This window comes from Watersipora subatra, chromosome 3, assembly GCF_963576615.1.
Source record: "Watersipora subatra chromosome 3, tzWatSuba1.1, whole genome shotgun sequence".
In the NCBI taxonomy this organism is placed as follows: Eukaryota; Metazoa; Bryozoa; class Gymnolaemata; order Cheilostomatida; family Watersiporidae; genus Watersipora; species Watersipora subatra.
In genome coordinates, this window is record NC_088710.1 from 58159510 (window position 1) to 58172674 (window position 13165).

Genomic DNA, 13165 nt, shown 5'->3' on the forward strand with positions numbered 1-13165 from the left:
AAGTGAGTTTTGAAATTCTGATTTCAAATTTGCTATTTTGCTGCCTAGGTAAGTTATAAAAACTAAAATAGACAACATTTTTCAAGTCATTTTATTTGTACTTAAGGTCTTGAAAATTAAACCTAGTAGTTATACTCTACAGTTTTGTGATATCGTTACATTTTTCATGATTCCGTTCATATATATAGTAGCAGTTTTATAAAGGAAAATACTTCTAGTAGCTGCTAGCCTTGGTTCGGGCTAATTTGTAGCCCTTTCATTGTAGCTGCCAAAAGTAAAGGTTTACTGCAGCCCCGCCGACAGCTCTGAGGGTGACAGGAGATTTGAAATATTTCACATCTCAGATGAGGGTGTTGTGGAGCAGTTCATTATACAGTGTAAAAATGAGTATGCCAAAGATGCGTGGCTCAGGAACATCGCTGATGCCATGGCCACAGCTGGTAGGTCTCTCTGTGTTTATGGACTCGTCCTTGAACTGTGAGGTCAGCAAAACTTGATTCATGGTTATTGAAAGTTTTCAAAAACTTATATCATCACTCAGGCAATGTTAGCAATTTATTAAGATGTAAGTGTCTGTCTTTATGTACGCAAACAAACTTATAACAGGTAAATAAAGTATTGAAGTCAGATTGGTTATATATGCTGATGATATATATACGGGTATATATATATATACGGGTATACATAAAAAAAAATTGTTTCCTCACCCCGGATACCCCGTATGGGTGGTAAATTCTGCTCTAACTCGGGTCTCCTACCAGAGACCTGGGAGTTTGAGCACTCGCCTCAAGATCTTAGCTGTTCCCAATAGCGCACTTTTCTGCAACTCACCTGAGTTGATTGTTGTTGGTATTTGGGCAAGCCACATTTTATGCGCCGGTGTTATTGCGCCCAGTGCCCCAATCACTACTGGGATTACGGTTGTTCTTACATTCCAGCATTTTTCAATTTCTTCTCCAAGAGGGAGATATTTTTCTACCTTTTCTTTTTCTTTGCTGGCTATATTGTAGTCATTGGGTACTGCTATATCTATTATAGTAGCCCTCTTGTTCTCCTTGTCTACCATCACTATATCTGGTTGGTTTGCTAGGACATGCTTGTCAGTTTGGATGTAGAAGTCCCAGAGGATCTTAGCGCGGTCATTTTCATTGACCTTACCAGGAGCTTCCCACCAGTGTTGTGGTTTATTAAGGCCATACTCATCACATAGACTTCTATACACAATACCTGCGACATGATTATGCCGCTCAGTGTATGCGTTCCCTGCTAGCTGTCTGCATCCACTGATGATGTGTTGGATGGTCTCAGGTGCATCTTTGCACAGTCTGCATCTAGGATCGTCTCTAGTGTGATAGATTTTCGTTTGGAGTTGCCTTGTTGGGAGCACTTGCTCCTGGGCTGCCATGATTAGCGACTCTGTATTGGCCGTTAGGTTTCCTTTGTTCAGCCACATATATGTCTGGTGAAGATCGCCAACCTTAGATATTTGTTGGTGGTAAGCACCATGAAGAGGTTTCGTATGCCAGTCAATTTCCTCATCATCAGGGCATAGGTCCGTTGTGAGAGCAGCCGATTGAAATTCAGCTAGCAAATTATCTGAGATGGCCATGGAGGCTGCATATGCTTTGATGCTTCGCTCCTCCTCTTTCACTGTCTGCTGTACACTTTTGAGCCCCCTACCGCCATCTTTCCTATCAAGATACAATCTAATAGTATCAGATTTTGGGTGGAGTGCTCCATGCATGGTCAGCAGTTTACGAGTTGCTATATCTGTTTCTTTGATGGCTTCCTCAGTCCACTTTATTATGCCTGCTGGATATCTTATTACTGGCAGTGCGTAGGTATTTATTGCCATGATTTGGTTCTTGGCATTGAGCTGGCTCCGTAAGACCTGCCGAAGGCGTTTCTTGTATTCGGAAATGGCTTTGTGACGTACCTCGGCTTCGTGGTTGATGTTGCTTTGCATAATCCCCAAGTACTTGTACCCTTCTTCTATATCTTTGATGGTACCATTTGGCATTCTTAGGCCATCTGTGAGCATAGAATGGCCTTTCTTAAGAATTAGCCTTCCACATTTCTCAATACCGAAGGTCATTCCGATGTCCTTGCTGTATACCTGAGTGAGGTGTATTAGCGAATCAATGTCCCTTTCTTTGTTAGCGTACAGCTTGATGTCATCCATGTAGAAGAGGTGGTTTATCTTGGTGCCACTCTTAAACTGGTACCCATATTGAGTCTCCTCCAGCATATTGCTTAGAGGGTTTAGGCATATGCAGAAGAGCAGCGGTGATAAGGAGTCACCTTGATAGATGCCTCGCTTAATTTGTACACTCGCCAGTTTTTTGCCATTAGCCTCCAGTTCCGTCTTCCATTTGGTCATTGACATCTTGATGAATGCCACAAGAGCAGGGTGAACATTGTACATACTGAGGCACTCAAGTATCCAACTATGGGGAATTGAGTCATAGGCCTTTCTGTAGTCAATCCAAGCCATGGCAAGATTGGTTTGCCTTTTCCTGCTGTCTTGACAGGCCGTCCGATCCACCAGTAACTGATGTTTAGCTCCTCGGGTGTTGCGCCCAATTCCTTTCTGAGCACTGGTCATATAGTGACTCATGTGCTCTTCCAGTTTGTCTGCAACTATTCAGAGCAGTTTCCAAGTGGTGGGCAAGCACGTTATTGGTCGATAGTTTTTGGGAATCGGTCCCTGCTTTGGATCTTTTATCAGAAGCACAGTTCGTCCTTTGGTCAGCCATTCTGGATGGTCACCTTGTTCTATTAGGTATTCCATCTGCTTAGCCATTCTAGTGTGAAGTGATGTCAATTTCTTTAACCAGAAGGCTTGAATCATGTCATGGCCAGGTGCTGCCCAGTTTTTCATACGCTGCACTCTGCACTTAATGTCATCTTTGCTGATGGTGAGTCCTTGCTGAGCCACAGTGTGTTGTTGGTTCTCTTTAAGCCTCTTCAGCCAATTTGCAGTGGTGTTATGAGTGGTCTCTTTCTCCCAGATGTCCTTCCAGAACTTTGAAGTGCTAGATCGGGGTGGCTCAGACATTGGCCTCTGCAGTTCACCTTTGAACTGGGAATACACTCTAGATGGATTATTGATGAACAGTTTGTTCATTCTTTTGTTATCTCGCTCTTTGGTGTACCGCTTCAGTCGTGCCGAGAGTGCTACTAGCCGCTGTTTGGCAGATTCTAGAGCTTCTATTGTGGCTTCCCTTTTTGGACGCTCCAAACTGTGGTTAGATCTCTCACCGAGCCTACTAACTTTCTTGCGCAAGTCCTTGATCTTATTTTGTAGCCTCAGCTGCCAGGATGGAACGGCTTGAAGCCTTGTTGGCTTAATATCCATCTCCTCCAAGATGACGGTTGCTGTACTGTAGATTAAGGCATTAGTCTCACTGATTGATCCTGTTGAGATCGACTCCAGTGCCATGTTAATGTCTTCTAACAGCTTCTTAGGTATGGCCTTGCTAACTCTTCGTAGTGGTACCCTGCTTCCATAATCATTAGCAGCTGACATCTTGTTGATGATATTTTCCGCAAGCTCTTTCACCCTTGGGTCAAGGTCCAAGTGCATGTCCTCTTCAGCCCGTGAGTCAACACATGATCGTGTATCCATGACAGTGTGTGTTGATATGCACTCCTCGTTGGTTGAGGTTACTTGGGTAAACTTTTCCCTAATTTCATCTACCTCAAGTTGTGATATGAGGTGCCGCTTGATTATGTTACTCCTCTGAGCTACAAGTTGCTTAGCGGTTAGTGGCAATTCAGGGCGCATGTTTATCCACAGTTGACGCATCCTTCCCATGTAGCCCCACTTTTGAGGTTCACTCATAAAGTAGCACTGCATGAGGTCCGTGTTATCAGTCCGAGTCCATTTCATCCGTTTTGAACCAGTAGCCCATTTTTCACTGCCTTGTCCTGGTTCAGCTACAGGCAGCGCGGACCTTGTTTGACCGGGCGACGTCCGAGCCGGCATGGCTTTGGTTATTGCACTCATCATAGAGGTTGTAGACATTATACAAGCAAAGGTCTTGTCTAAGGACCACCAGAAAAGTGCAGTTGTTGGGGTTTGAACCGAGGACCTAATGATCACGGTCCCGATACCTTACCAACTGCGCTATCTGTCCTATATATATACCATATATCTACCATATATATATATAGATATATATATATATACGGGTATATATATATATACGGGTATATATATATATATATATATACGGGTATATATATATATATATATACGGGTATATATATATATATATATACGGGTATATATATATATACGGGTATATATATGGGTATATATATTACTTTATTGGCAATAATTTAATTTTAAATAGAAATGTTTTTCAAGTTATGCTATACAACAATAATAAAACAAAAAAAAACAACAGTTAGCCAATAAATAAAATAAATGGTTTAACAAATATTGTTTAAAATACCTTTCTCTGCTAAGACAATGAATATCAGGTGGAAGATTGTTAAAGCGACTAGCAATTACATTTTTAAATGACATCTAAAGCATCAGCTCAAGAAATTTTGTTCAATTACAAACACTGACTGAATTTGATATTCTTTTAATATTTGAATAAACACAAATAATTCAGTTGATTTACTGAACAAGGATCTACTGGCTGCCCTGTCTACCACATTTTGGAGTTGTCTACTTCTTGTACATAAAAAGCATCAGGTGCTAGATTGTTTTGATTTTACGTTAAATATTTGTGGATGATTTGGTTTGTCTAGGGCAAGTTTAATTTTATAAAAATGACGAATATTGTTTGTGCCTTAGTAGCATTCCACACTTGTCTCCATAATTTGTTATTGTTTGTAGACCTGACACTGATAACAGGTCGCCTTTTGAAAGTATCTTAGCATTTTATCAGAATACATTGTAGGGATCTCAGACTATCAACTGACAGAATCAGGCTATAATGACCTGGTCCAGCAACGAAAGTCTCAAGCAACTTCTCAACCTACAAAGAAGAAGTTATCCCCCCATAGTCAGGAAAATAAGGATGAGAATGCCACAACATCTGCAGCTGGTAAGTTTGGAAGTGCTCATTTCTGACTATTTGCCACAATTTTGACATTTGACATTTGCACAATTTCTTTTTTCTTTCAACTAACAACTATAGCAACTATGTTATTTATTTGATATGTACTAGCTCATTGCTCATCCAAACTATTAAATATGGTACATGTTCGTGTCACAAGCAAACGTGCTTCTCAGTATTATAACTAGCAGGTGTGCTAAACTGCTTAAAAGTCATCTATATATGTCACATGTCAGGTGTTTGTAAACACCAGACACGTGACATCGGGTCACGAAAGAAATTTGTAATGGAAAAATTCAAAATTCAACTTTCCAGATAAGTTTCTACTTTAATTAATTACTCCACTTATTACTATGGAGTTCTTTTGTAGCTTTGAATTTTACTTTAATTTATTCATTTACTTATGTTCAATTATACAATTAATTTTGAATAAAAAGGTAGGATAACCCACTACATATATATACTTATACATATATATATACTTATATATATATATATACTTATATATATATATATATATACATACTGTATAGAGTGTGGAATAGGTTAATTTTACTTATCTTTATTCCAGATTGATGTTTTATTCTGGGATCACGACAGGTCTGTTTCGTGCTGGTGCACTCTTCAGGTGACTTGTGTTGAATGGCTGGTGGAATTCAACACAAGTCACCAGCCATTCAACACAAGTCACCTGAAGAGTGCACCAGCACGAAACAGACCTGTCGTGACTCCAGAATAAAACATCAATCTGGAATAAAGATAAGTAAAATTAACCTATTCCACACTCTAGTTAGTTATAACACTCCGCACTTTTTAGAGCGTAGAGTGCTGTTAGCAGTAGGCCTGACCACTTATCTATTATATACTGTATATATATGTCTCAAAGTCTGTGTAATGTGCATGTCCAGCAGCAGCGATTAAAATCTAGGAATGAAACATCCACATCGCAGAGGGCTCAATCTTGGAACCTCTAATTATGGCGGCGTCTAGCTTCTCCATAAGACTATGTGTTCAACTAAGCGTAGCCAACAATAATAGTAAAAATATTGATTACCAGCTGGCCTCATGGCTTCACAAGATGAATGTCCGACGTTGCAAGGCTAATAAAAACAGTTTATAAACAGTTGCAGGTAATGTATTGGAAAGGTAATGTAGTACGTGATGTAATGTTTGTAAACTGTTTTTATTACCAGTGCAACGCAGGGCATTCAGTTAGTATATCTATATATACTTATGTATACACATTGAGGCAGAATATTTGTGCCTTCACTAATTTAAAAGCCAATTAACGCAAGCAGCTCTAAATTTTCAGCTGCTAAATTTTTATAAATGTAATTTTACATCTTTTGGGACATACTTTGTATTTATTAAAGTGGTTTGCATATCATTTTTAATTATTTTTTCAAATATTGTGTTATGTTTGGTTTTACAGTATTTGACAGAAGTATGTGCTTTGCCATGGTTTGTTGCTGTCACAGGTGTAAGTGTGCTAAGATACTTACATTACGCTGAGGCAGCAGGTGTTGATGAGAGTCAGCATTCAGCAATTGATATTCCCTATCGTATCTCAACCAGTCACTCTATTCCATTCCCAGTTGAAGGTAGTCGAATCGGTTTAGCATCGCTTCAGGCACTAATACGAACTACTAATGCAGTCGATTTCTATAGACATGGGAAGAAGTTCTTGCTTTTATTACACACTAATCAGGGCTGTGTGTAGGTTACTTAGTCTCCGCAAATAGACATCATTGTGAAAGTTTTAGTGACGAGAAGATTTGGGCTGTTGTTGGTTGCGTGAAACCTTGAGCCACTTAAGGTTTGTTTTATCTGCATGCTCTCCATGTGTAGAGTTGCATTGCATCTTATCCGCTTCTTTTTTGCTTTCTGAGATAGCGCAATTCTAAATACTACAAACATGAATTTTTATAAATTATTTTATATGTAGATATATTGCTTGGCTCACAAGAATTATACGTGCAAGTAACTTTAACAAGCGTTTAAGAATCAGCTGCATTTATTGCTCCTAGTGAGTATATGTCTGTGGTAAGCATATGCAAGGAAGTCATATACAAACTGTTCTCCACAATTCAAAACTAGATCTGTAGAACCTTTTCATTTCAGTATCAACTCAAACAGTAACCTTGCCTGGTCATTTGAAATTTAAGGTCTCTACTAAATGTTGTGTTTTGTTTTGACACGGTTGATCACTGCAACACACTCCGTTCAAATGGTGTGTTTATTGTCGATAGAATAGATTTGGTAGCTTACCTCGTCGATAGAATGGCGTTGGTAACTTACCTGGGAAGTGACACTTGGCATCTGTTCTTGTCAGTGTCACATGTAGAAAAGGCTGCTAAGATATAAGTAGCACTTGAAGTAATCACCCTAGTATATGAAAACTACCGAGGAATGGTTAATAATATCTTTTCAAAAGTTTAGCTGGTGTTCCATTACAGAAACAGATTTGTATCAGACGGCAGCAGAGACAGACGGCTCGGCATACTTTACAGCCTTAGACTCTGAGGCTGACACAGGACAGAAGTCGGAGGAGGATGCATTCAGTACCAAAAGACCTAAAGAGGATTCTTCAAAGAACCAATCTGAGAATCTCCAACAGCTTGCACCAAAGTTTACAAAGGATCTTGAGGAACGCTTGGTTGTTTTAAGTGAGTGACACTATCTACAACAGCTGCATCTTTACTCTTTTTCTTAGACTTATGGCTGCGGTACTCCTAATAATGTAGACCTCATGGTTGGATTACTTCTAATACTGTAGATTTCATGGTTGGATTACTTCTAATACTTTAGACCACATGGTGGCATTACTCCTAATATGGTAAACCACATGATTGGATTACTCCTAATACTGTAGATCTCATGGTTGGATTACTCCTAATACTGTAGACCTCATGGTTGGATTACTCCTAATACTGTAGATTTCATGTTTGGATTACTCCTAATACTGTAGACCGCATGGTTAGATTACTCTTAATAATGTAAATCTCATGGTTGGATTACTCCTAATACTGTAGACCTCATGGTTGGATTACTCCTAATACTGTAGACCTCATGGCAGGATTACTCCTAATACTGTAGATCTCATGGTTGGATTACTCCTAATACTGTAGACCTCATGGTGGGATTACTCCTAATACTGTAGATCTCATGGTTGGATTACTCCTAATACTGTAGACCTCATGGTGGGATTACTCCTAATACTGTAGATCTCATGGTTGGATTACTCCTAATACTGTAGACCTCATGGCAGGATTACTCCTAATACTGTAGATCTCATGGTTGGATTACTCCTAGTACTGTAGACCTCATGGTGGGATTACTCCTAATACTGTAGATCTCATGGTTGGATTACTCCTAATACTGTAGACCTCATGGTGGGATTACTCCTAATACTGTAGATCTCATGGTTGGATTACTCCTAATACTGTAGACCTCATGGTGGGATTACTCCTAATACTGTAGATCTCATGGTTGGATTACTCCTAATACTGTAGATCTCATGGTTGGATTACTAAGATTCGGGTATCCTATTCTCTCAGATAAAGTTGTTAGTAATTAGAGCAGTTGCAGAGGTACATTCTATTATATACACTCGTACCCTGGCAGTCTAGTGTGCTGTGAGAGATTGTCATGTGTGCAGATAAAGTACAGAGAATAATTGTTTCCAAAATTATTCTGAAGTTTCATAAAGTGATTGATTGGTGCAGGTGTTGAAGTGTTGGTCTACCAAACTAACTGCTGCAAGTTCAAATCTGGCTTATAACAATCCTTTATCTCATCCTCTAATCATTGCTTTAGACAGACAGATGGACACGGCTCTTATTATAGTAATGACTAGCTGAATGCCCGACATTGCATGGTTAATAAAAAGTCTTGCATAAAAAATTTATTTTTAATCAAGATATACATATACAGCATTTACTATTCTAACTTTTAAATGAAGGAATGTGTTTATTTCTGTAAATAATTGTGCATACAATCATTACACACCATGATCTCTCAAGGCACACAAGACTGCTGAAGCGTGCATGTTTTAACAAATCGCTATTAACTGGACATACAACAGACAGACAAACATTTGATTTTAGATATATAGATTATTATTGTCATAAAAATCGTTTTTCAGAAAGATCTATTCGATGGAGACATAATAGTCACTATCTTGCTCGATAGCTAGTTGAAACCAGTAAACAGTATTAAAATAATTTAACCTTGTTTATCTAACCTGAACCACTATGAAATGCACTATCTTCTTCTGTTAAACAGTATACAGTATGTTTAGACTTAGTTTCAACTGTATGTCTTTGTTTGTCTTACGATAATAAGTCTCAGTATTTATTTAAACATCACATTAACATATTAAAATATTTGATCAAATACAATCTGAGTGTACACAAACAGGACAGTAGCTATTAATATAGTAAATCAGGAGAGAGCTGTACTTACACATACAACTTCATTGCAAGCAGGTTATCTTTTGAACTCAGATGTCTCCTGTAGTGGTATAGACCACAAACATCTGTGTTTGAAGGTCGGGCAGTGTTTATCAGTAGGTGAGGCCATTTAGTCTGCTGACGAACTTGAAGAAAAAGTCTGAATCTAAAGTTTACATTTAAAAGTCATGTGTGGTTGTAGAGGGAAGTACTTTAAAACTCACCGTAGCTGTAGAAGGGAACCCACCTCCTGCAGTCAAATGGCTCAAAGAGAACAGAGAAATCAAAAAAGGAAACATCAAGCTTTCTCAAGAGGGTATTAAACTTCAGTGCAACTAAATTGACTAATATTATATACTGAGTTACATTATATACCTTACTTTTATAAACGAAGCTATATTATAAGCCATTATACACATTATTGTTATATACTGAGTTGGATTATATATGCATACATTTCTTTGTTATATGCCGAGTTATATTATATACATTCTTATTATGTACACAGATATATTATATATATTTTTGTTATAAACTGAGCTTTATTATATATATTCTTGTTACATACTAAGCTGTATTATATATATATTCTTCTTGTGTTATGGAGGTCAAAAAATTTATCTTTGTTAGTTCCTTGGTTAACATTTCAAGTTAGCAGCTATATCCTATGCGTCAGCTCTGTAAACTATACTGTGTTTACAACAGTTCGCATATGAAATGATTAAATTTTATAATAACAATTATAAATGAGTATTGTACAAAAGTCTGCCTCTAATCCAGCACTAGTTAATCACTCAATTCTATTTTATATTCAATTATATCTTCTAATTATATGTTCTAATTCTATATTCTAATTCAATATTCCAATTCTATACTCTAATTCCAAATTTTAATTCTATATTATAATTCTATATTCTAATTCTATAATCTAATTCTATATTCTAATTCTATATACTATATTCTAATTCTATATTCTAATTCTATATTCTAATTCTATATTCTACTTCTATATTCTAATTTTATATTGTAATTCTATATTCTAATTCTATATTTTAATTCTATATTCTAATTCTATATTCTAATTCTATATTCTAATTCTATAATCTAACTAAATTTTACTATTTAACCTGAGGTGTCCATCGTATAATAGTAGAAATCAATGTTTTAGGGAATGAGCACACGGCTAGAATAGATAGCTTGGCCTGGAACAATGCTGGCAAGTACAAAGTCATAGCAGAGAACTCCCAAGGAAAGGCGGAAAGCAATTGTTACTTAAAAGTAACCAGCAAGGCATCTGGTAAGATTAGTCATACATACATGTACATGCACGTACATACATATATGTATATACACGTATGTAGATACATGTATACACATACATGTATATATATGTATGTATATACATACATGCATATACATGTATATCTATGATACTAGATGTATGATGTACAAGAATAAAAAACTTAGCGATAAAATTGTTGAATGCGTCTTTTGGCAAAACAAAAGCGTAAATCATCCCGTCGTTAATATGTGGTACTTGAGAATTGAACTTATCAGTTATGTTTAAAACAGTTAAACCATTAGGTATTTTGAATCCAACTATATTAGTAAAATAGATTAACACATCTGGCCGTGGGAGAACCTATTTAAAGCATGTTTTACTGCTTTTACTCTGATATTCTGTCTACTTGGCCTACCTTACTCAGCTGTTGCCTACATATAATACTAATATAATACTATATTAGTATTATATGTATGCAGATTATATTATAATATTTAAAAGATTATATTACAATAATCATATAAATAATATAATAATCATATAATATATTATAATAATCAGATAAATACAATAATTATAATAAGAATGGTTAAGAGATTATATTATAATAGTATTATATTATATAATATAATATAATCTCTTAACTAGTAGCAAAATTTAAAGTCAAGAGTAATACTAAGAATAAAGTTTTCTACAGTCTACAGTGACAGTTTATGACAGGTTATGACAGGTTATGACAGGTTATGCAGTGACAGGTTATGACAGGTTATGCAGTGACAGGTTATGACAGGTTATGTAACTGGTTGCTGTGGACTAATACATGACTAACAGATAAGTGTAACCTTCTACTTAATCATCTTATAGTTCTACTCACTTCCATTTTTATCTCTAGTAACGTATTGTGAGTGCTGGTTATACACTTGAGTGACCTGTATAATACTATATGTTAAACGTGATGACATCCCAACTGTAGGTATTTCTTTTATTGTGTGTAGAAGTGACAGGAGTCTCTACAGAAGACGTGGATAAGCCAAAGGAAGAGGTTAAAGAAAAAGGAAGCAAGCCAGTCTTCACCCAGCAAGTTGTACATGAAGTATCAGATGATGGCAAAAGCGTGAGGTTTGACTGCAAGATCTCTTCTCAACCTGAAGCGGATGTCAAATGGTAAACCTTGAATAATTCAGTTGGAAATCATAGTGTCCCAGGCTTTATGACAAGTCGTCAACGTTGAAGGTGTCATTATTGAGACTTTTAGAATGCCAGTCTTCTTTCTTATGGCGAAGTATAAGTTATGTGTATATGTCAGCTAGTCCCTGCTTCTTTTGTTATATTAAGGTTGATGCAAATTCATGTTGAGTCTTTATCAGTTTCCTCAAATAAATAGGATAAACTGTTAGTCTGATTGTCTAATAGGAATAAAAGTTGAATAAGTTGAACAAAAGTTTTGAGTAAAAGTTTAATGTTTGAGCTTTCCATGTGACTTGACTAGCACATCACTTTATACAGCTGCTGATTTGATATTTAACAATGTATCACTTCATCAAATTTAATTAACTCACAGACTAGAACATCAAATATAATGTTGACTTAATTGAACTGTTAAGACTAATATAAACTGCCTGCAATATATTTTAACCCACTACATGCATAGCAAAGTACAAATGCAGAGCACATACGACTATCACATTTATTAAATACTAGTCCTTATAAAATTAATCTCGTTTCAAGTCATTTATTTTGATTTTTTCATAAGCATTTATAAAGGACTATAGTCATGATAAAAATTTCATGCTTTTTAGGATGCACAACTACAGGCCACTACCGACTCGAGGAAACAAATACTCCTTTCTGTTTATTGATGATGAGACTTACACCCTAATTGTTAACGAGCTTTCAGTGCTAGATGCTGGCGAGTATACTGTCATGGCTGTCAACAAACATGGTTCCTCGGAGTCGATGCTCAACCTTAAAACTGGTAAAATAACTCCAACAACAAAAGTCTGCATTGAATGCTTATTGGTACATAAAATCCCATAAAGACAGTAAAGGTTATTTTATGACTTGAGTTGTTATGCAAATCTGATGTCACTTGGGAAGGAGTCTTGTTCTTTAAGATAAATACGATGGACAAGGTTGGCCAATCGTTATCTAATCAAATATTCCTTTCTGTAGGTGATGGACCAGGTAATCTTGGGTGAACCTAGTTTTTTCACTAATAACAGATTGTGTAACTACCTGATTGATTGTTTGAGTGACTTTCAACTTTACCCGTAATACTTAGTAGATTACTAGAGCTAAGCATTGAATATACTCTATAGATAATAAATGAATCTATTAGAATCTTGAGGAGTTACCTT

General features: G+C 36.6%; 1 protein-coding gene across 1 annotated transcript in view; it reads left to right on the forward strand.

The window, feature by feature from the left end:
* The window catches only part of LOC137390792 (obscurin-like), a 33122-nt gene that overhangs the window by 17161 nt on the left and 2796 nt on the right, over positions 1–13165 (forward strand). Inside the window, exons 14-20 of the mRNA XM_068077109.1 lie at positions 266–440; positions 4917–5063; positions 7532–7741; positions 9729–9842; positions 10695–10823; positions 11804–11972; positions 12608–12783. Coding sequence (XP_067933210.1) covers positions 266–440; positions 4917–5063; positions 7532–7741; positions 9729–9842; positions 10695–10823; positions 11804–11972; positions 12608–12783 — 1120 coding nt within the window. The remainder of the gene's footprint in view (positions 1–265; positions 441–4916; positions 5064–7531; positions 7742–9728; positions 9843–10694; positions 10824–11803; positions 11973–12607; positions 12784–13165) is intronic.